This window comes from Melozone crissalis, unplaced genomic scaffold (genome assembly GCF_028551555.1).
Source record: "Melozone crissalis strain CALT ecotype California unplaced genomic scaffold, PUWL_Pcris_2 ptg000006l_1, whole genome shotgun sequence".
Lineage (NCBI taxonomy): Eukaryota > Metazoa > Chordata > Aves > Passeriformes > Passerellidae > Melozone > Melozone crissalis.
The window spans coordinates 20,685,997-20,712,704 of record NW_026535784.1 but is presented as its reverse complement, the minus strand read 5'-3'; the positions used below and the strand labels follow the sequence as shown (position 1 = coordinate 20,712,704).

General features: G+C 35.7%; 1 protein-coding gene across 8 annotated transcripts in view; it reads left to right on the top strand.

The window, feature by feature from the left end:
• The window catches only part of FRYL (FRY like transcription coactivator), a 160,995-nt gene that overhangs the window by 87,016 nt on the left and 47,271 nt on the right, over positions 1-26,708 (top strand). For all 8 annotated transcript variants that reach the window (XM_054290556.1, XM_054290529.1, XM_054290521.1 and 5 more), the window contains 23 exons: positions 4,508-4,611; positions 5,239-5,347; positions 6,347-6,433; positions 7,063-7,234; positions 7,916-8,048; positions 8,303-8,410; positions 9,612-9,849; positions 10,463-10,648; positions 10,740-10,826; positions 11,582-11,850; positions 12,267-12,462; positions 13,410-13,534; positions 15,706-15,763; positions 17,136-17,227; positions 18,310-18,482; positions 18,938-19,098; positions 19,626-19,736; positions 20,601-20,755; positions 21,001-21,100; positions 22,254-22,422; positions 23,243-23,502; positions 24,671-24,811; positions 25,826-25,994. In XM_054290556.1, the coding sequence (XP_054146531.1) occupies positions 4,508-4,611; positions 5,239-5,347; positions 6,347-6,433; positions 7,063-7,234; positions 7,916-8,048; positions 8,303-8,410; positions 9,612-9,849; positions 10,463-10,648; positions 10,740-10,826; positions 11,582-11,850; positions 12,267-12,462; positions 13,410-13,534; positions 15,706-15,763; positions 17,136-17,227; positions 18,310-18,482; positions 18,938-19,098; positions 19,626-19,736; positions 20,601-20,755; positions 21,001-21,100; positions 22,254-22,422; positions 23,243-23,502; positions 24,671-24,811; positions 25,826-25,994 (3,403 nt within the window). The remainder of the gene's footprint in view (positions 1-4,507; positions 4,612-5,238; positions 5,348-6,346; positions 6,434-7,062; positions 7,235-7,915; positions 8,049-8,302; positions 8,411-9,611; positions 9,850-10,462; positions 10,649-10,739; positions 10,827-11,581; positions 11,851-12,266; positions 12,463-13,409; positions 13,535-15,705; positions 15,764-17,135; positions 17,228-18,309; positions 18,483-18,937; positions 19,099-19,625; positions 19,737-20,600; positions 20,756-21,000; positions 21,101-22,253; positions 22,423-23,242; positions 23,503-24,670; positions 24,812-25,825; positions 25,995-26,708) is intronic.

The following is a 26,708-nucleotide window of genomic DNA, read 5'->3' as shown; positions in this document are numbered from 1 at the left end:
GGAGTTATTTAAATATGTAAAATGAAATAAGGAATTCCAAATCCATTGCCTCTAGTATCCTTTTTATTAATAAAGTAATTTTGAAAGTTACTAGGAGATGCTTAGAGCACTAACAGGATTCATTTACCCCTACTGTATTTGTTGAAATGAACAAATTAGGAATTGAAATAATGATAACCCTTGGAGTCCGTCACAGGGATATTCCATGAAGAGTACAGCCATGCTAGAAGTCACCAAGAGGTAATGTAGGTTATGGATTCGTGGTGCTCTCATTATTCCTTGGTGAGTGCCCAGTACAAACTCTCCTTAGCCATGAGCACCATGTTGCACATTGTTGACTGAAGTGAGCCATTTCCCATTTGCCATGCTGTGAAAGCTCACACCTTTGCAGTGGCCCTACAGTACCTGATGCAGTTTGTTGATACCTGCCTTACCTTCTGGTGCTTTAATAAATTTGATAATGCTCCTGAGAGTGCTCTGAATCCTAAACCTGGCAATATTTATGGTCTTTGTAAACTCTTTGTGCTGGGTTTCAGTGCACGTTGCCTTTAGTTATCCTCAAAGCAGGCTTAGAGTGTGGGGAGAACATCCTAGCCTTGCTGCAAGGAGGAAACCTAGTGGTCTGGACCAGTGCAATTAGCACATCAGTGAGCTGTAAGAGTCAGTTTAGACCAGGAGTGTACCAAAGGGTTGGTTTTTTTCTGGTATATATATAGTTAGCTTTGTCCCACAAATCGCTTGGGCTGCTGTTTCAGCACTGAGCCCAGCAGGCATTTTTTTACACATTGTAGTGTAGGCAAAATTCTGAGTTTGTTCAGCAGATAGTAAAGCTGGGTCAGTATTGTAAAACACTTTGCTTACTTTTTTTGACTAGTATTTACACAGACTAATTCTAGCAAGTTTGTCAGAAATTTGATAAATTCTTGGATGAATCTGAGTTGTGGTATCTTTACTACTTCTTCTGGAGGGAGAAAGGAACATTTTAAAAAGCTGGAGAAATGAGAGAGAACAGTATCTGTCATTCTGCACCACTGTTGGCTGGAAAAAGAGTATTTTTTTTTCCTCACAGTTTACCTGTAGTGTCTGTTACCACAAAACCTTGAAAATTGAAGGAACGTTTTCTGCCACTATAGCAAACCCTTTATTTCTACTGAATAGAGTCCTTGCTAGACAGCTATCTGTTGGTTTTGAGCTTTTTTTCATCTAACATGCATGTGCCTTCCATTCTCATGTTTGTTATGTTTTGCTGTCTCACATTGCTTTATTTAGATGCCATCTAACAACAGTATCAGAAAACAAATAGAAACACTGCAGGTGAGTTAATATGTTGTTGTAACTCAGTGAAATGTTGCTTTGTCTCATGTAAATACTTTTGTTTTGGTTTTTTATGTTATTTGTTGTATTTTGTGCTTTCCTTTCTTTGTAAAATTGCTGTTAGTACTGTTAGAAGCAATAGGACTAAGAATAGCTAATGTTTCAAAGATGTTTTTCTCTTGCCAGGGAGTAAAGGAGAAAGATCAGAAAATTGTCTAATACCAGTTTTTCCTTGGGGGTGAAAGTGTGGCTTTGTGAGATTGATTATTAATATCACAGCTGGTTTCCCTGAACACCAGTGCATGTTTCCTCTGGAAGTAACTACCTATTCAGATGTATGGGTTTTTCTGTTACTTCATTTCAAAAAGTGTCTTGCATGTGAGCAAACTGAAACCATTTTCACAATAAAAAAATGTGAAACTGATTTACTGTAACAACTTGCAGTGCACTAACTTGAAAGACTTTTACACTGTTGGTTTTGCAGGTTTTAAAAAGTAGAAATTGTTTTAGTTCAGAACAGAAGAAAAGTTTAACATCAGTATTAAAAAGTACTTTCTTCAGTAAGTGACTACATTTGACTAACATGGAAAAAATGCTATTTTGTTTCTTGCCATCATTGAGATTTGTTTCATTGACTCATTTTAATGTGTTTTAATTTGCCCTTACGTTTTTGGTTTTGTAACAGATACTGTTCCTGACAACTTTTTTCATAGTCTGCTGATACCATAATTTATGTTTAAAAGTTTTAGAATTTTAAACAAAATTATGTTTAAAAAACCCCAAACATATAGCATACTTTAAAATGTGACAGATATCATCTAAAAAGGATTAAAATTCTGCCAGATGTTGATTACATAGCCATCTATTCCTTATTCTAGTTGCTCTAATGTCTAAGAGAAAATAAATACTGACATCTTAATACCAGGTGTACATGCAGTGTTGTAATTCAGAAAGCAATTTTCTGCTAGAATATTTTTTAGCTTTTCATTGTAGGAAGTGGTAATGAAAATTTTCAATGCTTAAAATAATAAAAGTACTGCAGAATTTATTTCCTAACTGTTTTAAAAAGGTGAATGCCTTTATATATGCTCCTTTTTTTTCCTTGATAACAAGCAAACTTTGTCAAAACTACTCAGAAGTAGCTCTATTGGATGATACACCTGCTAACAGATGGAACATCGTTTACACAATATTAAAATATTTGCTACCTCTGCCATTTTTTTATTAGATGATTGAAAGCCAACGATAATTTTTTTGTTTACTTCTGGACCTGTAAATTAAGCTCCCCTGTAGAATATCAGAAATTAGAAAATTGAAGTATTACTCATTTCCAGATGCATTTCAGGTAGACTTTGATAACACTTGTACCAATGAATTCCCCATCTGCTTTGACAATCAGTAATTGTTGGCCTGTAAATTAAATACAATGAGTAATAATATTGTGGGGGTTTTGCTGTTTAAGCTGATTAGAATCAAAGCTATCCCAGTCTCACCCTCTGGTACAGTTACATTTCCTTCTTGCTCACAGTAGCACTGCAGGTAAATTAACTGAAGGGTGAGACATTTATCAGTGTGAATAATAAATAGGGACAGGTGTAACTTCTTGCTGGAAAGATTTTGTCCGGATCACTTCCCTAAATTTACCCACTGCCTAGCTGTAGGTGCTAATTCAGAGGTGATGGCAGCACACATTGATGTATGAAGGGAAGACAGAACAGCATTATCACGGATGTAAACTGGGTTAAATTATTCCCTCTAAAATTCTGGTAGTCAATCTTGTGTGTTACTTGTCTGTCCTACTTTGAAATACCACTTCTGCCTCTGTGATTCTGTGATAGGCTTTTAGTGCCAAAACCAGTAGTCTGGACCCACTTGTGCTAAAGCCACCAAAATTTCACTCCTTCGTTTATACAATCTTTTACACAGACATGGACATGAGGTTATTTTGATCAGCTTGTGGGTGCGAGTTGGACTTTCTTACTGCTAGAATTAATGTACAGGGAGCATTGAGGTTGTGGGAGAGAGAACCATGAATGAGACCATCTCTTTTTGAACAGTATGTTTTTTTAGTTCCGCTTACACCCTTTGTGAATTTGCACTCCATTTGTCCTGGAAGGACAAAGGCATCTGCGATTCTGACTCACTGGCTTGTGGCAAAAAAAGAAATGAAATTAATTATGTTCAAGTCATCATATAGATATGTCTTGAGACAGAGGGACTTCACTGGAGGTGGGGAAGGTGTGGTTTTGGGGTTCTGTTTTTGCTTTTTTGTTAGTTTTGTTTGGGTTTATTAGTTTGAATTGGGATAATGCCTAAAAAGTTGACAACTCGGAATCATTTATTATATTCAGAAATTTATACTTATGGCCCAGTCCAGGAATTTTGCTGGACACTTCTAGATTGTAAGTACTCCAAGAATCCCTATTTGGAAAGGAGGTTTCTGGAGCTGGTACAAAGAATGCTAGCTACTGTTTTACACAGTTTAAGAGCTTGGAGGAGCAAAGCTAAACTTAGTAGCAGCTTGAAGACAAAAATAATTTTGTGTTCAGTACATTATTTAAACTGAATTGTGCTGCTAGATTTTATATTAATTCAAGAAGCAGTCACATAATTGTTACAATAAAAGTTCATTGAAAGTGGGCAAACACTAATACAGCCTGCAGGAAGTGTCTGCATTGTCTGAAGCCACACCCAGAGATGCATCTTTGTGTGCCTTCCCTGTTTTGCATTCTTTTCTTCTGCACCTGCTATTGTCTGCTGTCACAGGCTGAGTGATGGGATGAGACCTTGTGCCTGATCCAAAGCAGCTACTCCAATGTTTTAGACAAACTAAAAATTGGTTTGCTATGAAGTAGGTATTTGTTACCAATGGCTTTCTGAGAAAAGTTCTTGAAAGCAATATACTCTTGGTGTGTTCATCTCAAGAGGAATATCTGCTTTTTAGTTACTGCTCTGCCCTCAGAGTTGGAGATGTGTAAAATGAGCTGGAGTTACTAGTTAAAAATTTAAGGTTAGGAAATGTGCAATACAGGCTTGGTTTGTTTTTGAAAAAATACCAAAAAATTGTAGTCAGTATTAAACCCATCTGCTTTCATTGTTAAAAAATTATTTTCAAAAGTAAATAAACATTATAATAGAATTTTGTCAGTGTCTCACAGGCAACAATAACTGTATTTCTAAATTTATTTTACAGAATAAAGATCCCAAAATGTCCCGAGTTGCACTGGAATCTTTGTATAGGTTATTGTGGGTTTATGTTATTAGAATTAAATGTGAAAGCAACACTGTAACTCAAAGGTAAGTTCATTATACAAAGTATTTTAAACTACTGATGATGGAGATTTTATTCCAATTTAGTGATATCAGAAGAGAGCTTGAAGCCAGCTCAGGGATGGTTTAGTCAAATAAGCAGTAAATATTTTGTCTTAATAGAGAAAACCAAAAGCCCTTGAGTACTTTGATGGAAAGAATGAATAGATCTAGAATTGTCTTTGCAGGGATAGAAGAAGGCAGAGAGATGAGCAGGAAATTTATTAAAGTCAAAAGATACCAATGGTGACAGAACAAATTGGGTATGAAGTGTCCATCACTAAGTATGGACTGGATATAAAAAGGTTTTATTTATAATTGTGTATAATGAGAATTTGGAATAGTCACTCAGATTTTGCCCCTCCTCCTGACTATTAGTAACTGGTTTAAAACAGGATATTTTTCAGTTCATAGAGGAACCCATGATCCTATTGCCTGTGACAGCTGGTGCTGGGCTTCCTGTACCTGGTCCTACCTGTATAGGCTTCCATATTATTTCATAGTAGGTCCACACACACACACACACACACACATTCTTCCAGATTTGAACTGTAACATCTGTGCTGTTATAAGTATCAATTTTTAAAAGATCTTTTTGTTTCTAAACTCTTGTAGCCGTCTCATGAGCATTGTATCAGCACTTTTCCCAAAAGGGTCGCGCAGCGTGGTCCCACGAGACACACCTCTGAATATATTTGTGAAGATTATTCAGTTCATTGCTCAGGTAAGAATGCATCTAGCTAGAGCTAGAATAGTAGGATGAACATTATTTGGAAGAAATGTAAGTTTAAGGTTCATTTTTGAAATGTTTCCACTGAAAGTGGTCTCATCTTGAGTAGAATTTCTCCAAATATGTGTAACAAATGAAAGAATTAATTCTCTTTCAATTGGTGGCAAAATTTTTTTTTTGAACTTCACAAACTGGTATGTACAAACATTATGATGATTAGTATTTACATTTGTATTGCACTGTTGATGGCTGTATATATATATATATATATATATTTATATGTTTGCAATATAATTACTATATCCATTATGGTATTTTTATAAGGGACAAGAATTAGAACAGTAATACCTATTTATGTTTAGCCTGGAGACTGACCTCAATAGACAGAAATAGTATGCAATGAATGCAGTAGTATATAGTCAGCATTACATTATGATTTATATTATTTTAGGTGCATTTCTTGTCCTAATATCAAAATGCAAGATGCAATATGTCAAGATGAGCTTTCATTGATCTTTAAATTTATATATTAGAGACATCCTTTCCTGTCTTAGAAATAGCTTGTCTGTGCTTCAGCATCCAAAACTATTTGCTTTTGGTCATACAAGGATGAGGCAGGATGCACAACTCATCACTGTTTATATTTTTTTGTATTTATATTTATATGTAGTATTTTTTTCTACCTTAGGGCTTCTCTATCCCAATTTCTTTTTTCTATAACAGCTCATGTTATTTGTAGAAATGTATTTGATCTGATGGTGAATTGTCTGGGAATTTTTTCAGGAGAAATGGTTCAGCCATATCAGGGGATGAGCTGTGTTGAATTGTACTAGATTTTAAAAAAAGGTCATAAGAATACGGAGGAAAAAAGAAATATTTTAAAAACTTTTTAAAATAAATTTTAAGACATAATACCCATTAGCTGTGCAAAGCCAAGAAATTATGCATATTAATGGAAAAGAGATGATCATACAAATCTATTTTTCTTTGTAGGAACGTTTGGATTTTGCAATGAAAGAAATAATATTTGATCTTCTTAGTGTTGGAAAATCACCTAAAACCTTCACTATTAATCCAGAGGTAATAAAAGCTCATTACTTGCATGCCATGAGAATAAGGCATTGAGGGATTTTTGGGGAGGAAGTGGTTAACTTTGTTTGCACCGGGATAGAAGCAAATTAATGAGTATCTGAAGGAGTGTTCTGCTGACACTGAAGAAGTAATTGTTGTTGTGCACTGTTGCTGTTTGATTTTAGGTGAGGAAGCAGTTCTACAGTTAAGACTGATTTCAAGAACAATTTCAGAAAGTATGGGGTTTTTGGTACAGTGTAACTGTAAAGCATTTTTTCAGGAAAGTCATACCTAGCTCTTCAAGACCCAGTCTAACAGATGGGATGTTTAGCAAGGTCTGTCTTCAGTGTGTTGCTCTAGAGGTTCATATCAAGTCCTTGAGTGCTCAGTACTATAAAATATTCTGTATCTTAGCCTGGGCCCAGTCAGTTCACTTGAATCAGAATGTGGAGCGGCACAGAAAACTTAAGCTCTATTCCTGTTACTTTCATTGCCTTAATATGTAACATTTAAATAAGGTCTGTCTTGCTGTCTGCTTAAAAGAGAGGAAAAATGCAATTTATATTTTGTCTCTGTGTTACTTCAATATTGTAATTTTTTCTCTTTTCCCTTTTTTTCTCCCATTTTTGTTCTTGAAGAGGATGAATATTGGCCTCAGAGTCTTCCTTGTCATAGCAGATAGTTTGCAGCAAAAAGATGGTGAACCACCAATGCCAACAACAGGAGTTGTTCTTCCATCAGGAAATACTCTACGTGTGAAGAAAATTTTTCTTAATAAAACACTGACAGATGAGGAAGCAAAAGTTATAGGTATGTTGTATTCTTTTGTAAGTTGGCATTTCAATATGTATGTGTATATTCCCCATTATTCTCATCAGTACATTAGTGTAACTTTATTTATGTATTTAGTTTAATTGTTAGCCAGAATTACTTTGAGTTTTAGAGAGGGCTGCTAGACATTAATGACCCTCTGGTGTCTCAAACTAAACCCATGTCTTTTCTTAAAGTGTTTTGCACTTATTGCAAAATAAGTACAAAGAAGCCTGAGTGCAGTGAGTGTGGTAAATAGCATGGCAAGTTTTTTTTTTTCTTGATGTCACTCTAAAATGTCCCAAATGTCTCACAGCTGAGTGGAGTAAGACACTCTAAATCCCTGTACCTTGTTGATCTTCTATGAATGAGGTAGTCATCTCAAAGGACTGTTTCAACATGTCAAATTTAAACTAGAACTAAAAAGCTTGGAATTGAGAAAATGAAGAAGCAGCTAATGGTTACTTCATTGTTTTTGTTTTTCCTGCAGGAAACTTCTACTTTTGTATAACGTCCTATATTTATAGATATGTATTTCATAAATACATGCATTTGTTTTGATAGTTAAAGCATATATTTCATGTCATCTGTGCAATAAGAAACTTGTCCTAACCTGAATAAGTGGCAGATATTTTAATAAAAATATGAAAGAAGGTGATGGAACTCACTCTGATTTTTCAGGAATGTCCATATACTATCCTCAAGTCAGAAAAGCACTGGATAGCATTCTTAGGCATTTGGACAAAGAAGTTGGAAGGCCCATGTGCATGACTAGTGTGCAGATGTCCAATAAAGAACCAGAAGACATGATTACGTATGTACTGAATTGCAGCATTTTCACTGTCACAGTAGCATCACATTATTTTTATTCTCTTATGTTGCAGATGCCATTATTAAAGTGTTACAGTTGTGAGGTTTTTACTGGACTATTAAGTGAATGTTAGTTTCATTAATTATTGATAAAAATGTTTGTTACCTCTATAGTTGTGGCGTGAAATTGAAAATGCATTTCTAGTGTACTGAAGTAAATTTTCTGGTCTCTTTTTTGGTTATAAACTGCCTTTGTAGGGGTGAGAGAAAACCTAAGATAGATTTGTTCAGAACTTGCATTGCTGCTATCCCAAGACTGATTCCAGATGGCATGAGTAGGACTGACCTCATTGAATTGCTTGCAAGGTAAGAGAAACGGGATTGTGCTCTTAGTGGATGTTCTGTTTCAAATGCTGCGTGTGCACAATTGTCAGTGCCCTCGCTCTGCAGCGTGAGTCCCTGCATGCACACTCTGTCCTCGCTGCTCCTGCCAGCCTTCTGCAGTTGGTCAGCTTTTACTGGCTGTAGTAGCAGGAGGCAAATTTATCCTGCAGACCTTGCATGTATTTTTAGAGAGAGTATTTTGAGAACTAGGAATTTATTGCTGTTGCTTTGTTTTTTTGAACCTGTTTTATCTTTTTGTCACTGCTGTACTTTTTTCCTCTCTTTTTTTCTTGTGTCGCGAATACTATAAATTTTCATAAAGTCAGTCTTGTTTGACATTACCAAAATTTGAGATAGGCACCTGGGGGAAACTTCAGTATTTTTCTCTACTAATCCTGCTTTGTTTTTCCATTTTTCTGTGATCCAACACTACCCATATTCTTCCATCTCTTATCTCAGTTTAAATTGAATATACCCTGTCAGTCCTGATATATAGTTGAGAAGATTTTTTAAAATTTTAAATGTAAGAATAGTGTGGCACAGAAATACAGGACAACTTATAGCTTGGAAATTCTAAATTCATTTTCATATAAAGGGTTGAGTTACATATATAAAAAGTTAGTAATAACTTAAGAGAATAAGATTTTTCTAACACTCTTTCTTCAATGGTTAAAATAATATTAGAGACACAAAATTATTAAGTAATATTATAATACTAGAAGAGGTATCTTCTACCATAGCAGACTTAGACAGACTTTTAAGTGTATGTGCAAAAGATTGTTTTGTGAATTTTTTCTCATATCCAAAGTAAGTGTCCTTTAGCTGGAAAACAAATGTGTTGTTTTCAATTTTAATTTGAAGAAAATAGTTTATACATCACAGAGTGCTGGTCTGCTGAGCTCAGACACCTGCAAAGATGCACCTTTGTTAAACACTTGATAGTTTTTCTTGAACGCTGTTTATTTGTATTAAGTTTTGTGAAACCTCACATTATTTTGCTCTAGTAGAAGTGTCTTCTGTTACTAGCCAGTTTCAGTTTTATCCAGTGCAGGAAATGAATCTCTATGGAACTGTTCTGCATTGTACAGTAAAGAAGAGAGAGTAAACACCAAACTTTAAATGATAAAGGCTGGTTAAGAGTATGCTTATTTAGGGTGATGATACCAATGTTTTTTCTAAACAGGCTGACAATTCATATGGATGAAGAACTTCGTGCCTTGGCTTTCAATACACTCCAAGCATTAATGCTTGATTTTCCAGATTGGCGGGAAGATGTTCTTTCAGGATTTGTTTATTTTATTGTGCGTGAAGTGACTGACATCCACCCAACGCTTCTTGACAATGCAGTAAAAATGTTAGTGCAGCTCATAAATCAGTGGAAACAAGCAGCCCAAATGCACAATAAAACCCAAGATGCTCAGGTATATCTATATAAGATCCTTTGATGTTAAAACATACTTGGAATCTACATACAAACTTAGTAGTGGGCTTTACTGGTTTTGTTAAGTAATAAGTATTCAGCTAAATTTCTTACAGCACTTGAAGACTTCTAGATCTCTCATTTTAAGTTAACATTTTTTTATCAAAATAAAATTAGTCCCAAATTATTAAGTATTACGTGAACACTAATTCATGACCACATTTTGCTTACATTACAGGAAATATGTAGGAATTATTAAACAGTAGAATTAAGCCCACCAGTTTTTACTTGCCAATAGAATGGGTTCAAATAATTTAATATCATAATTGTTTACAAAAGAGTATTGCTTGAAGTTTTTGAAATTTTGCTCTCATTGCATCATCTTGCGAGAAAGTGAAATAAAGATGTTCTTGTGGTATTTGTTTGGACTAAATTCAGAGAGGTAATAAAAAATGAAGTGACTAATATTATGTCATTCTCATAATGCAGAATTTGACCCGTAGCCAAAAATCTGAATATCTTATTTTTAAATCAGCCATTGCCAATAATGGAACTGTATCTTAGCTGTGTTTAGTTTTTCTTTATTTGCTTAACTTCTGTGTTGTTTTTCTTAGCGTGGTGTATCCAATGGGGCTGCCCATACCCTTCCCCTGGAGAGGACCCTTTACTCCAGTGTATTCCATGTGGTGGAAGGCTTTGCTTTGGTCATCCTTTGCAGCACAAGGCCTGCCACCAGGAGATTAGCTGTCAGTGTTCTCAGAGAAATAAGGGCCTTGTTCACACTTCTAGAAATTTCAAAGGTAACAGTTGATGACCCATTCTTAGGCTGCCTGGTGAAACTGCTTTTATTTTGACATTCTTTGAGCCTAGTATGCTTTGTGTTTTTTGTAGAGTGATGATGAGTTGGCTATAGATGTAATGGACAGACTAAGTGCTACTATCCTGGAGAGTTTCATACATCTCACAGGGGCTGACCAGGTAGGACTTTTTATGTAAAGTTGCTTGTAAGATGAAGCAATTCTGTAAAGCTATCCCAAATAAATAGTATGTATGTCAAATGATAGCGTCATTATGTTCATGCTGATTTTAATAGCAATTTATCACCACAAAAAGGCAAAAATCTGAGGTATGTCGTGAGGTTGACTCCACCATTGTAAACTTTCTGACTGATAGTGTGTTGTTATCATCACCATATAAACACTGAGAGCTGTGTCTTTATCTGTTTTTTCTCATCTTGCTCACAGACTGCAATTTCTTAAAAGCAAAGGGCACTGCTTTTTTCTGCAGTAATATAGTGTCATAACAGTCAATGTGCCCTTTATCCATGATGAATGCTCTAATAGCTGTCAGTGAATAACAGCTGAATTCCATACTTAGGTATTTATCATAAACTCCTAAGTATCAAGGAAACTTCTGATTTTAGGATTAGGAAACAAATTGGAATCCAGTAGTAAGGCTTTTAGAGTACAAAGCTTTTGGAAGAATTAAATCTTTATGCATGAAAGGGTCTTTTTCTAGGATTTGCTATTTCCTAATACCAGTTTGTTCACAAACAACATGTTTCTATAGCTGTTTACATTAAGATCTTCTGTAAAAAGCCCCATAAATTAATTTTTTCTCTGTTATGGGTGTGCTTTTGATACTGATACTTTATTAGATAAATAACAAAAGATATTGTTGCTTAAAATACATGGGTATTAAATATTTCCTCATTGTCTTTTCTGTGCACGCAGACTACTTTACTGTACTGTCCCAGTTCAATAGATTTACAAACTCTGGCTGACTGGAATTCCTCCCCAATCAGCCACCACCTTGATGTGGTCAGTCCCTCACATATTTGGATATTTGCACATGTGACTCAAGGCCAAGATCCATGGATTATAAGCCTCTCAAGTTTCATGAAGCAGGAAAATCTTCCAAAACACTGCCCAACAGCTGTAAGCTATGCTTGGACATTTGCTTATACAAGACTTCAGCTGCTGTCTCCACAAGTGGATATCAAGTAAGTTTATTTCTAAAGTAAATACATTATATTATATTTAATATTATTTCAAGATTTATCATCATTGCAGTGCCATTATTGTTTCATTGAGGTAATATAAATTCTTGATATTGTCTGTGGATTTAATTCAGCTTTATATAACAAAAAATTAAAGCAGATTTATCTGCATAAAATATCATCTGCAGCTAACATTAATTAGTGCCTTTGGCCATATTGTAGTTCAGCAGATTTGAATATGAAAGCATGCATTATTGATGTACAAGTCTGCTCTGAATAACTTACTCAGAGTTTACTATGTTAACAATTGGGGAAGTCATGGCACATGCGTAACTGAAAAATAAATTCAGTAGAAAACCAAAATAAAATGTAGTAAGCTTAATTTACTCTACTGAGCTCTTCTCTTTCTTTTTTAATAGCAGCCCTATCAACGCAAAGAAAGTAAATACTACTACAAGCAGCGACTCCTATATTGGGCTCTGGAGAAACTACCTGATTCTTTGCTGCAGTGCAGCATCTTCTTCAAACTCCTCCACTTCCACAGGCTCTGTGAGATGTTCCCCTCCTGAGACGCTGGCGTCTACCCCAGACAGTGGTTATAGCATTGATTCAAGAGTAGGTTCTTCTAATACTTTCTGTAAATAAGTCTACATCTTATTGAAAATAGAAACACCAGAGGGTGTATTATATTCTATCATGATTAGAAACTGGTATAATTTGTTTGAAAATATTTTTAGGATACCTTTGTTTTTCATTTGTTTAGAATACTGTTTTAGTTTGCTTTTCCCAGTCTGTGGTATGTTTTTAAAGCAAATCCAGTCACATAATGAAGACGTTTACCAAATCTCAAAATCTTACCCAGCAGTAATACGGAAATGTTTTGTTTGCTCTTAAAGGGGTGGTTTTGCTGTCATTAGACTTCTGTAGTTCTGAGCAAATAGACTCTCACTTCAATAACTGAAACAGGGACCTATTCAGGCATGATGTATCTTGTATATTTTCCCAATCACAAATACTTTTTTGTCTTCATATTATCTGCAGATTACAGGGTTTTTTCCCTCTTCTTTTGCTTCTTTTTGTTCATCTCATTTTTGGCTTCCCGTAGAAGATACAGTAGACATAAAGACAATTCATGGACTATGCCGCAGATTTTTGACAGAAGCAGCCTGTTCCACTTGTTTGTTACCAAGATACTTTCCCCAATTCTGAGAAACTATAGACTGAAAGCTTTGTTCTCTTTGAGAACAACTCAGGAGTCTAAGGAGTTGGACACCAGAAATCTACTTCTTCCCCAAGGAGGGCAGATACATTAATGTGCAAAGCATCTGTATATCATATTGTGCAATTCATTGTCATCTGACTAGGAAAATTCAGTGATGCAAGAAATAGTTAATACTACTTTACTATTTCAGGAAATCTTTTCCATGTCAAAGATAAATTTCACTTTTATCATTCTGAGTCACTGGTCCATTGTGAATAAACTGTGAAATTACGGCAGATGTTTTCATGTCACCACCTTGTGGTAGCTACTTCATTGCGTTTTGTTCTGGTTTTCTTCTTAGATTATTGGCATTCCATCCCCTTCCTCCCTGTTTAAGCACACAGTTCCAATGATGCGCTCTGAGAGCATGGAAATTACAGAATCTCTTGTCCTGGGACTTGGCAGGACCAACCCAGGAGCTTTTAGGTAACTGTTGTGTTTCATCTATTTCTGTTCTAATTGGTTATAAAGCTGGGGAATTGGAGCTCATTTTTTCTCTCCTTTTTTTTTTTTTTTCCTTTTTTTTTTTCCCTTTTAAGAATTTTTAAAAAGCTATGACGACTGATTCTCATTGTCTTTTCTAGCATTTAGAGGCATGATAGAGATGGTTAGAGATTGTAAGAATTTTGTGTGGAGGTCATGCCTGCATAAAGAAAAAGAAGTTAGTAGAAAGAATAAATAGCTTATTGGTATTTAAAGCTGCTCTTATCTGAAAGAACAGATTATGTGAACTAATAACATTTGAAATGTTAATTACAACCAAGTTTGTAGTGATTGATAAACTCTCCTTACTGGTATTGTCAATTGCTCTTTATGAGGATGAATGGAGAGAGAGAACATCTGAGGGCACGAAAACCTCCTGGGAAGGCCATCAGATGTTCTCTGACAGCAGCCAATCTCTGCTGCTGAAAGAAATTATGACTTATAAAGTTGAGATTATGAGAGTTATTTGAGGATTATAAAGTTGTACCATGCAGAGCAACCAACTCTGCTTCTGCAGAAGGAACAAGAATTGCTGATACTGTTGGTTTTGAATAAGATGATGCTTCTCTCCAGTCACTTGTGTCCCATATTATCTCAGATAAAAAGTCAATATTGATATTAATGTCAGGTTCTCAGTTGTCATGTTCTGGTTTATATCCCTTGATAATCTTATAATTTTATATGATATCTGACTTTATTTGCTGCCAGGAGTAAAGCAAGACTTTGTGCCATGATCCTGAAGAGCTGCTTAACAGCTATGAAGTCTAGAAAATGCCTTCAGAGATAATTTTACCAGAAATCCTTGATTTCTGAATTAGAAACAACTCATCCAGCAAGTTAAAAAGAAAAAGATCTGATTCCTCATCAGTTTTATAATTTCAGAATGTGGTTTTTTTTCTATGACCAGCTTTTTTCTCTGTCCAGTGCATGTACTCACACCAGATGCTAGCTGTAGCCTACCCCTCACCATTGCTGCTCTGCACTGATTTGGTGTTTAGCTTTTGTGGTTTTAGGCACTGTTCCTCCCCACTTGTTATGTTTGCTCAGGAACTTTTTCCATTATAGACTATATACATGCAATCCACATACATTTATTAGAATAATATTTTTGCCTTGTGTAACTATCATATAAATTCTTCTAGGTATCTCTTGATCTTCATTGTAAGACTACCCTTTACTATATTTTAGCACAGAAAAGTTTCTTCCAAGTTATTTTCTGTGTTTGAAAGAAAATACATAACAATATGCCTAACTTTCTTGTAAATGAGTACACCACAAACATTTGTGCAGCATTCTGATCACCTGGACCCATTCTCTGAAGGAGGAACTTTGCATGAGGTATCAGAGGAGTCAGTCATTTACCACGAAAACTTGAAGTGGTTTATGCTTTTGATATATCTCAGTTGGGGCACCACAGAAAGTAGAAGCATGTGTCCACTCCAACAAATCTGGAGTCAGTAGTTACTATGATAACAAATATGAAAGTAAACCAAATATTTTTACCCGTAGTATGTTGTCTGCTTACTTCTGTACTACTGATCTCCTTTCCCTGCCTCCTTGTTGAAGTCATATGAGAATCTTAGTTTGGCAGCAGGAATCGAGTAGTGATAAAAACTGTGGAGCTTCAGAACAAATGGGGAATGTAAGCACAGTGTCAAAACCGGTTTCAGTTTTCAGAGACTGGTCTAACTACAGTCAGTGTATTGTTACTGGACTTAAAGAAACAATATTAACAACTAAATGCATCATAACAGCTGAAGGGGCATTGTATGATAAGCTGCCAGCATCTTTTTTTCCCCGTAATGATATCCATCTGCACCATATGCCGTTGTTAAACTCCTAATATGAAAATAAATGAAAATTATGTGTGATAGAAATAAGCCATAATATTTGGAGAATGCAAATTTAGGGATAATTGTTGGGACATTAATTTATAATCTCCTTTAAATTAGGAAAATATCTTTCTAGGAAACTTTGCTTTTAAAAGCTACAGATAAAGAAGGAAAACCTGAGGGTGTTTTAACTTCTGTTGTAATACTAGTTCTTGAGAAACATCTTTCAGTTGAGATGTTAATTTAATGTTTGTTTTTATCCTTTTAATTATTTTAATTCAGGGAACTAATAGAAGAATTACATCCTATAATTAAGGAAGCACTTGAAAGAAGGCCAGAGGTAATTAAATAATTTCCATTATACTCAGTACAGTTTTAACTGTCTTTTCACAAAGAGAAAGTGTTAGTTATTTTCTTTAATTTTTGCATTTAAAAACAGTCAGTATAACAGATAAAAAGGTGAAATATTGCTTTTTTAAATGATTGTGAAGTGTTTGCATTAGAAGATCTTCATGTTTGAGATCTCTGTTATTCCTCTATCCGAGACTTTATTTCAAATGATGAAAAAATACAGTAACCTCTTCCACATTCTGTTAATTTCTTTAACCTAATCATAGTTTGACACAATTGTTACTTTGTTATATCATCAGCGACATTCCCACAATTAGTGGTAGCTATGACATAGAATTGAGTTTAAATCTCCACTAACTTTGTTGGGGTTTGGTGGTGGTGATGGTTTTTAGGGGAAAAGGTTGTAAACTCAGCTGACTGCTCTAATGAAAACGATGAAAAGGAACAGCACTTCTGTTTCAAAATGTTCCTGTAATGTTGTGTGTTGTGTCAGGCTTGCATACAAATCACAGAATATTTTGGTTTGTAAAGGACCTTTAAAGGTCTCCTAGTCCACCCACCTTGAAATGAGCAGGACCATCTTCAGTTACATCATGTTTCTCAGAGCACCATCACCCTGACCTTGAATGTTTCTACTGATGGGGCATCTTTCATCTCTCTGGGCAACCTGTTCCAGAGTTTCACACCCTCTTAATAAAAAGTATCTCTTTTTTATCTAGTCTAAATCTACCCACTTTTAGTTTAAAACCTTTGCCCCTTGTATCACAACAGGCCCTGCTAAAATGTTTGTCCCCATCATTCTTACAAGCCCTTTTTAAGCACTGAAAGGTCACAATGAGGTCTCCTTGGACCTTTCTCTTCTCCAGGCTGAACAGCCCTAGCTCTCACAGCTTCTGTTCACAAGAGAGGTGCTCCAGCCCTTTGATCATTTTTGAAGCGCTCCTCTGGCCCCACTCCAATATGCCCATGTCCTTTCTGTGCATGTGGACCCCACGAGGCAGTACTTCAGGAGGGGTCTCACGAGAGTGGAGCAGAGAGGCAGAGTCACCTCCCTCAAAATATGTGGGGAGACTGCCTGTTGCACTCAATTGTTTTATACATTGCACTTAGTGACAAGAGGCTGGATAATACATGTAATAGCAAACCTGGTATATCTCAGAGCCGCAGCAGGGAAAATGTTTGTTCACTGTCTGGTTTATTAAACTCGTTAGCAATTTTGGTAACTTATCTTAAAAGATTGGCACCTCTGATAACAGATGCCAGTTGTAGTACAGATATAATAATGCTTTTATATTCTACTCTGGTTTTCTACTTAGTTTTTCCTCTGCTTCATGTAATTTTGTGTTTCCTCTGATGGACAGAACATGAAACGGCGCAGGCGTCGAGATATTTTACGAGTACAACTGGTGCGAATATTTGAACTGTTGGCAGATGCTGGTGTCATTAGTCACAGGTAGGGGCAGCACGCGTGAGAAGTTCTTGGTGTTCCTGAATTGTCACTGACTATGACTCAGTAAAACAAGCATGCAAAATTCATCCGTGAGTTTCAGTATATCACTAAATAAATAGACATGGGGTTATAAAACTCAGAATTTTGCTGGTTTTCTAATCCCTCTTGCTCCCATGTTCTTTGTCACTGTGCTCTATGTTTTATTTAAGATGTTACTGTTCCCCATACTTTGAACAGGCAGTACATCATAGTCCCTTTTGTTTGTGTGTGCTCAAACATCGCACCACTTGTGCAAATTCTAACTGTTCTGTGATAATTCAGGACCTTCTGCCTTACTTGGAGTGCTGGTGCTAGTCAGCACATCTTATGCAGAGAAGGCTGCTGCTTATTAATGTTGGACTTCTGAAGGATGGAGAGTGTTAACTCAGTTGGTTTTTTTTTTCCTCAATTTACCCTGCTTGTGTAGGGACACTTCCAAAGAAGAAGTTTTGGCATATGTTTTACAGAAGTCCCTTAGGAAATTTTTTCCTATGCATGTGGAATTGTGTAAGAGCAAGTAGTCTAGGAGATGGTTGGCTCCTTCCCCCCACAATTTGACAATGGTACTTAGATGTGTATTTGTCAGTAACAATATATGCGTAAAATTCTCAAGTGTATTTCTTCAAGTGTCATTCTCAAGTGTATTTCAGAATATTGACTCAGGAGCATTACTGAAATGTCTGTCAGCATGCTGATATTATAGAATCCAACTATTCTTTCCCTTATCTTTTAAGGTTCTCACTAGGGGACGGGGAAGGGATTTTGTGTTTGAAGATTTTAGTTAATATTTTTAACACTTGTCCCCAGTAAAAGAGCTAGTTCTGTGGAAGGATAAGTGACTTCAGATAATTAGGTTTGATTCTTAGTTTGCTTTCACTGGAGTTTTTTACTGTATTGTAGCTGGATGAAGAAATTACTTTGAATTAAGTATTTGCAGTGATGAGGGTGTAGGGTTTTTTAAAGATAAAAAAACATAACGATGTTTTTCAAATGTTGTATGTAATTACCGCGCTCTTTGATTTTCTAAATTTATTTTATTTGTTCAGTGCAAGTGGTGGCCTTGATAATGAAACACATTCCCTCAACAACACTTTACTTGAGTATGTTGATCTAACAAGACAACTCCTAGAAGCAGAAAATGAAAAGGATTCTGATACATTGAAAGATATCCGATGCCATTTTAGTGCCTTAGTGGCAAATATCATCCAAAATGTTCCAGGTATGTCAAAATGTAACTTCTGATTACTGATTATTTAATATGCAGTATATTTAAAAAAACAAACCAACCAAACAGAAGCTAAACTAAAATACACTTCTTATCTGAACTTTCAGAAAACTTTTATTAAAATAATTTGTGACATCATTTTTGAGTATTAACTTTAGCAGTATTAGTTTTAAGAGATTTTGGTACTGTTTGGCAAAGTCCTGTTGATTGTCTATGTATTTGAGTTCTGTGTACTAATAAATAACTTGTACACTACTGTACACTTGTACACTACTGGCATTAAACAGGACAATAGTCAATCTACATCCAGGCATTATGGTGTTAAAATAATAGTGGATCTTTACAGGGATTTTTCCTTTTATATTCATAGTTTGGGTCTTTTTTGCATTACATGCTTTATCTTAAAGAATTACAGGAGGAGTGTGTATAACTGTGTGTATTTCTTACAGTTCACCAGAGAAGAAGTGTCTTTCCACAGCAGAGTCTACGCCACAGTCTATTTATGCTGTTCAGTCACTGGGCAGGCCCTTTTAGTATCATGTTTACTCCCCTGGACAGATACAGTGATAGAAACATGAGAATAAACAGACACCAATACTGTGCATTAAAGGTATTTTAACACTTCTGAATTTTGGAAATAGATTGTTATGTCAACATGATGCAAATTCAACATTTGGGCTTTTAGATGTGGTTTTTACATCCATGTTTTAGCACCTCTTTATTCCTTTTATTCCTTCTGCTTACATGTGTATTTGTCAGTTCAGCTTTTCCTATAATGTGACTATTGCACTTGCTATTGAAATTTCTTATAATCACTACTGAATGTTCACTTCCTCACTTTAGTTCTCATTTGCTTAATTTAAAGGCTTTCATCTAAATGTACATTAGCAATGAAACTGGTTAATGGTGTATTAATTCTTCAATATGTCAGCATTTTAGTATTGACCCTTCCTTGTATTTGAAAGGTGAGGAAAATATTATTTCATAATTTTTTGAATAAAATGTTAAACATTCTTATTGCCCTTGGTCTTTCCCTCTTAACAGGTTAGTATTTAATTATCTGATATTTTAGTGGACTGAGTAAGAGCAATTCCTGTATCTGAGTTACTAAAATGTGTTTTTCATTGCTTTCCAAAGGCTATGTCTGCTGTACTGTGTTGTGGCCCTGTTGCAGACAACGTTGGGCTTTCATCTGATGGCTATTTATACAAATGGCTGGATAATATTTTGGATTCACAAGATAAAAAGGTAATACAAGCAATGTCAGCATCACTTTGCAGCTATCAGTGCTTCAAACACATGTTTTAGTGAGTTTGCAGACAGATTTGCCTAAGTGCTTTACTTAAGCTCAAAGCTGTTTTAGTAGCACAGGGTTTTGCACTGTCCTTCACATGTATTCACCCTGTTGAGGGAGGTGGTCCCTAATCAGACACCAAGAGAAGCAGAATGGAAGAGGAAAGGACAAGGGGTGAAGCACTGTATATTTTTTATAAACTGATCAACCATGTTAAGCTGTAGTAATAAGTCAGGTGTTCCACAAATTTAAAGGAGATGAGATCTTGAACTTGAACTCTTGTGAGACTGCAGAGTTCCTTGGGGTCCTTTGGAGTTACTAAGACCAAGCTTTTAATCTAAACAGCCAGGTAAGCTTTGAAGGCAGGACCTCTATTGCCCTGTAATGCTAGGACTACATAAAAATACAGCTCCTGTGGGCTACTTTGAGTCCAGGAAAGATGCAAGTCTCCATGTGGATGTATCCCTTGTATCCCACTGGAATTCTTGCTTGTCTTTAAATGCTTCTTTGTATCTAGTGCTTTCAGGGCAGTGTGTCAGTGTGAGACAGAAAAAAGCGCAAGCTAGCCTTGGAACTGAAGGGGGAAAAAAGTCAGTAGAGCTCTAGTTATTTACACAATAATTTATGACTGTGTGCAAGTTGAACAGTAAACAGTGTGATAGAATTATCTGCTGCCAGTTTAGTCTATGGTGTCATTGATTTTGGATGAAAAAGATTTTATGTTCCCAAAGGTTTCAGCTTTCTTAAATAGTTGTTTCCCTGTTTTGTAAGTTGGTCTTTTTCTCTACATTTTAACATATGTATTTACTCTTCTCTAGGTTCACCAGCTGGGCTGTGAGGCAGTCATGCTGCTCTTGGAACTCAATCCTGACCAGAGTAACCTCATGTACTGGGCCGTTGACCGGTGTTACACAGGTTCCAAGCGGGTGGCAGCTGGCTGCTTTAAAGCCATAGCCAATGTGTTCCAAAACAGGTACTACAGCATTTTTCAAAGCTTTAAAACTTCCATTTTCAGTGTGCTTTTATGTAAAACTGTGGATTTTGCTTCCATAGAGAGAAAATATCATCAATGTGTGTGTGTGTCTGTGTTCCTAGAGAAACTTGTCAAAATGTTATTCTGTCCCCTATCGTGTTCCTTGTAAATTAAACTTAAATAAATTCAAATCTTAGAAAACCAAATCTAATTTTATTTTTTTCATACTTGTCATTTTTTCCTAGGGATTACCAGTGTGATACAGTGACCCTCCTGAATCTGATACTATTTAAAGCAGCTGATTCTACTAGGGCTATCTATGAAGTTGCTATGCAACTATTGCAGGTTTGTAAGCTAATTCTGATTATTATTTTTTCTTTTAAAATAATAATTGTCCTATGTATTAAAAAAAAGTCTGGTTTTGTTTGATTGCCTTCAGTAAGGAAATTGAAAAACAATGTTGTTTTTTTCTTCTCTATTTTAGTACATAGTTAAACCAGATCCTTTCCTGGCACAAATAGACTTTCCTGAAAGTCTGTCTGTTTCCATGCACTCGAGACCTGTATTTTCATAGTACCTGCTTTTTAAAGAAACAACCTAAATCAGGACTCTCTTGATTTGGCCCTGAAACAGAGTGATACCTAGCTCCCTTTGTCCAAAAGCACCTCAGAGAGAAGCAGATTGCTTCCCAAGCCTTCTCTGTCTGCTGGGGCAGCAGTCAGTTTTCTGATTTTTGCACTATTACCAAACATTTTTTCATCTGTCCATGTGGAGAGATGACAGTGAAGATCTTGTTACCAATTTAATTTACTTTTGTATATTCCTTTCTGTGGTCATATAGGGGTAAACTTAAGGTCACATTAGTGTTTAAAAATCTGTGCTGATAGTAGCTCAGACCTTAAGTCTTGGAGATTTTTTTAAAGTTTTTTTGTCAGCTGAATTCAACAGTGAAGTCCTCACTGAAGTCACACCCTTATTGATATATCAACCCCATCTCTCTTCTCTCATGGACACTACTTGTTAAAATCAACCCAAATTGATTTTTAAAGTATCAGAGTGCTTTAGCCTCCTGCTGCATCTCTACCACATCAGAGATTGTGTGGTTCCTGTCCATGTCTCATAGATGAGCAAAAATTGGTGTTGTTTGGAAATGCAAATGTTAAATAGTATTTTGCATTTCTTTATAGATAAATTTGTATTTAAGATGGTATTTTGTGAAAGCAGGTTTTGAAACTTTATTGCTGGAAACTCATCACGTAGAATGTATCTTAGCTAGTCTTCTATTCATTTACCACAGTGTCAGCAAATGCTGTAGGTGTATGGAGATCTGCATAGATAAGAAACATTAAATGAGAATAGATAAATTAACTTTAAAATGTACATGTAATGTAATGTACAAAATGTGATGTAGATATATTAACTTAAAAAGTGATTTTTGTATAAAAATTTCTACAGTAACTCTATACTTGGCTTCAAATTCTGAACATTACTGTTGTAGATTTTGGAACCAAAGATGTTCCGTTATGCTCACAAACTGGAAGTTCAGCGGATGGATGGGGTTTTGGGACAGCCTTCTCCTTTACCACATTTGTATTCTATGTCCTATTATCAACTGTCAGAAGAATTAGCAAGGACTTACCCTGAGCTGACACTTGCTATCTTCTCAGGTACGATTTTAAAACAAAACAAAAAACTTCATCAAGTCAAAAGCATTATAGGAAATGTGTCATTCTTATTTTTCAATAACTGATTTATATGTAATTCACTAAAATCAGGACACCAACATCATCATACTGAATAGAGACAAAAAAGCCTACTAAGTGACAGTTTTTGTTCACTTGTGTTTGAAATATATTCAAGGTGAAAGAACATGAATCAAAAATACTTTACTGACTTCCTAATAACCATGGAAAATCACATTATAGAACTAATTTGCAATTAAAAAAAAACATTCTTTCATTGTTCCCTTTAGTGTGTTATTTATTGTAGATTGCTTAAATACATTATTCTGCAGCATTTTTAAACAATTGCAGAATAATAACCTATTACATAAATAAAAAAAAAACAAACTACTGTGACTAATATTAGGAAGAAAAAAATGTAAGTGTTTTTTTGCCAAACTTGGTACATTTTTATGCCATAGGTTTTTCAGTTCTCTCCTTCAATTCAAGGAATATATGTACACACACACACACACACACACACACACACACACATATATATATGTGTATATGTATGTATATATATGCATACTAATGTGATTTCTTCATCACACTGTTTGTCAGCAGTGTCTTCAGTTAGCTCTGCTGAAGACCATGGACTTTTTCATTATGAAATGGCACTAGTCAGCTAAACAAAAAAAATGCATTTTGATCAGCATGACATTATATCAGTATGGTGTGCTGGGTTCGTGATTGTTGTTATCACCAAGCCAGTTCTCATTATTGATTTGGAATTCGTGTATGTACCTAATTTTTTGAATGGCAGAAGTGAGTCAGAGAATCCAAACAGCTCACCCAGCTGGGAGGCAGGTGATGCTGCATTATCTGCTGCCATGGATGAACAATATTGAGTTGGTGGACTTGAAACCTTTGCCAACCATTCGTCGGCAAGATGAAGATGAGGAAGATTCTCTGAAGGACAGGGAAATGATGGTGAACAGCAGACGGTGGCTACGAGGAGAAGGCTGGGGGTCACCACAGGCTACAGCTATGGTTCTGAACAACCTGATGTACATGACTGCAAAGGTAAAATTAATTACTTATGTGCTTATCTTCTTTCAGTGGATTGTTCTGTTTGGGATGCAAGAAAATACTATTCAGAGGTACTATGTCACTGAGCTTTCAAGAGGTACTGTTCATATTTGTGGAGGTGCTTTGTATACCCAAACTATACCCTACAGTTTTGAGGTATTCCAAGAAATATGTAATATATAACAAAAATGTCATAGTAATTGTTTTGTATAGTGACAGTATATAACTAATGTTTTGCAATATAGATGTCTAGCTAGATAGAGAATACCTAACTGCCTGTGTACCTATGATCTCAAAGTGGAGTTTTGGAACCTGTCTTGCTACCTGATTGACTCTCCTTCTTCCTATCATAGCTACTTCCAACAGAGAAGTATTGCTCACATGCAGTGGTCCTGTCAATAAGACTCTTAGTGATGAGAGATTGTGTTTTGAACTATCAATTAAAAGCTCTTGTCAGTGTGTGGCCCATGGAGTTTTATTGAGAATTGTCAGCAACTAGGAGACTGGGTCTCTGTTAAATTTCACAGAATTGTTAGAGTTTAAAGGGTCCTCAGGAGATCATCAGGACCAACCCTCCTGCCAAAGGAGGGTCACCCTGAGCATGTTACACAGGAACTTGTCTAGGTGGGTTTTTGGTCTCCAGAGAAGGAGGCTTCATGACCTCCCTCAGCAGCCTGTTGCAGTGCTCTCCACCCTCCATGGAAAGAAATTCTTCATGTTGAGATGGAACTTGTGTGTTAGTGTATGCCCATTGCTCCTCATCCTGTCACTGGGCACCACCAAAATGAGTCTGGCACCATCCTCTTGGCCTTTGAGATACTTATATGTATTAATGAGACCCTCCCCTCTCAGCCTTCTCTAGACTAGAAAGGCCCAGCTTCCTCAGTCTAATGTATTATATATCAATGGGATATAAAATATGTACACATATCTTATAATATATTTTTATATAGTTAAATCTATAGAAGAAAAGGTATTTCCAGAGAACGTTTTTAAAAATACACGTGAAAGCATCATTCCAGAACATTAGAAAGGCAACAGTTTCCTACAAGATTTATGTCTCTTTTTTCTAGAGCCTGTTTCACTTGATCAGTGCAGACAATTTCTGAGTACAGTGTTTTCTGATGAAGTTTTCAGGACATACATTTATTTTGTTTTCTAGTATGGTGATGAAGTGGCTTGGTCAGAGATAGAAAATGTCTGGACTACTTTGGCAGACAGCTGGCCAAAGAATCTGAAAATAATTTTGCACTTCTTGATCAGTATTTGTGGAGTGAACAGTGAACCCAGCCTTTTGCCTTATGTGAGTATGTGACAGATCTCTCATTAGTGCTTATTGATATTTTAAAAATTAGTATGTCTGGCAGCAAAGATCACCAAATAAAAATGTGAGGTTGGATTTATAGTATCAAAATCTCCACCCTGTATTTTATGACCACTAATACTATGAACAAATCAAATTCAGTTATTTTGTTTGCATTACTTTGGACATCTATGTCAAAATTATAGAATCAATTAAATTAATTAATTTGTCATTCATTGAATGATTGTAGGACTATATGAAGACATTACTAAGTGATTAAATAATAAACAATGTAAAAAAATTACTGAAATTCTACATGTGTCTTAGCATGTTATTTTCTTTTTAAAAAGTAATCTTCAGCGTTTGATTGGTAAACTTGGATTAACTTTATTAAGAGTATATACTGAACAATTTTTTTCTCATGCTATACTTTAGTATTTTCCTGAAAAGCAGACAGATAATACAGGAAAATAAAGCACCAGTTACACCCTGCAGAGCATCATTCTTTCATGACCAGTATTATACAAAAAAAACCCACAAACCATCCCAAGCACCCTCAAAACCAAATTTATTTTATGTGAAAATGTATGTGAGAGCACTGCAGGATAGCATGAAGAAAAATATGATAATATGCAGGAAAAGAAATAGTATGGAACAGAACTGTGAAATATCAAAAAGAAATTATATCAGAATACATTCATTCCAGTGTTGGTCTCAGGTGCTACTAAAACCTTTGTAAGAAAATCTTTTGCTTAAATGATTTTCAGAAGCATACTTTCAAACTTTATTGTCAGAAGACTGGAACTCTGAAGATTTGCTTTCTTACTGTTGTGATATATTCCCCATGCTTCCTGCTGTTGACAGCTAGGAAAGCAACTTTGGTTGCTTTTAGAACTGGAGTAAGTTTCATGTATCGTTGCTTGCAGTGCAGGTAGATACTGATTCTAACAAGTTGTGGTATTCAAATATTTTCATATAAATAAATAAATTTTTATATATATGTTTTTATTGCAGGTAAAGAAAGTCATTGTTTATTTGGGTAGAGACAAAACAATGCAACTACTAGAAGAGCTGGTGAGTGAACTGCAGCTTACGGATCCTGTCAGTTCAGGAGTCACCCATATGGATAATCCACCATATTACCGCATTACATCCAGTTACAAAATCCCCTCTGTCACTTCAGGTAAGCATTTACTGACTTCACTCATTTCAACTGTTATTATTGATAATTATAAACATGCTGCTGTCAATCAGTTATGCCACTGGACTGCATTTGTAAGTATTCTGTAGGAGTGCAAGGTTCTGTTTCTAAAAAACAGGTTAAAAGTTTGTTTTACAGTATCTGCAGATTTTGGTGTACCCAGAGTTCTTACTGAAGAACATCTGATAGGTTCACAAGGGATGGGTTTGTCTTAATGTGTGCATCAGACTTCATCTGTGTTCAGAGACCTTGCACTGTTTACCCTCACTATATGACTTTGATGTTTACTCAGTAAAACCATGGGGAAAATGTATATCATTTTAAATCCATCTAAGTCATTGCATTTGAAGTTCTGTTCCAGACACAAACTGTATCCACAGGACTTGTTTCAAGATTTAAGTTCACTTACTTAGGAAAATTTATCTGGAAATTATTAACAATAGACCAATCGTCAAAAACCCCTCAAAGTGCTGAACATATCAAAAGTGTCTACCTCATACTTCAATCCAAGAACATGCTGAGAAATGTGGGGAAAAGCAGTCTTGTTTTGGTGCAGTTTCCATCTGTCAAATTGAGCTGCAAAAGACACAGATGTGGGCAGAGAATCTAAGCAAGGCCTTAACTTTTGTGCTGAAAATTTGTCTATACTATGAAGCAGCCTGGACTTATCACATGGTGTTATGTGGATCACAAGGT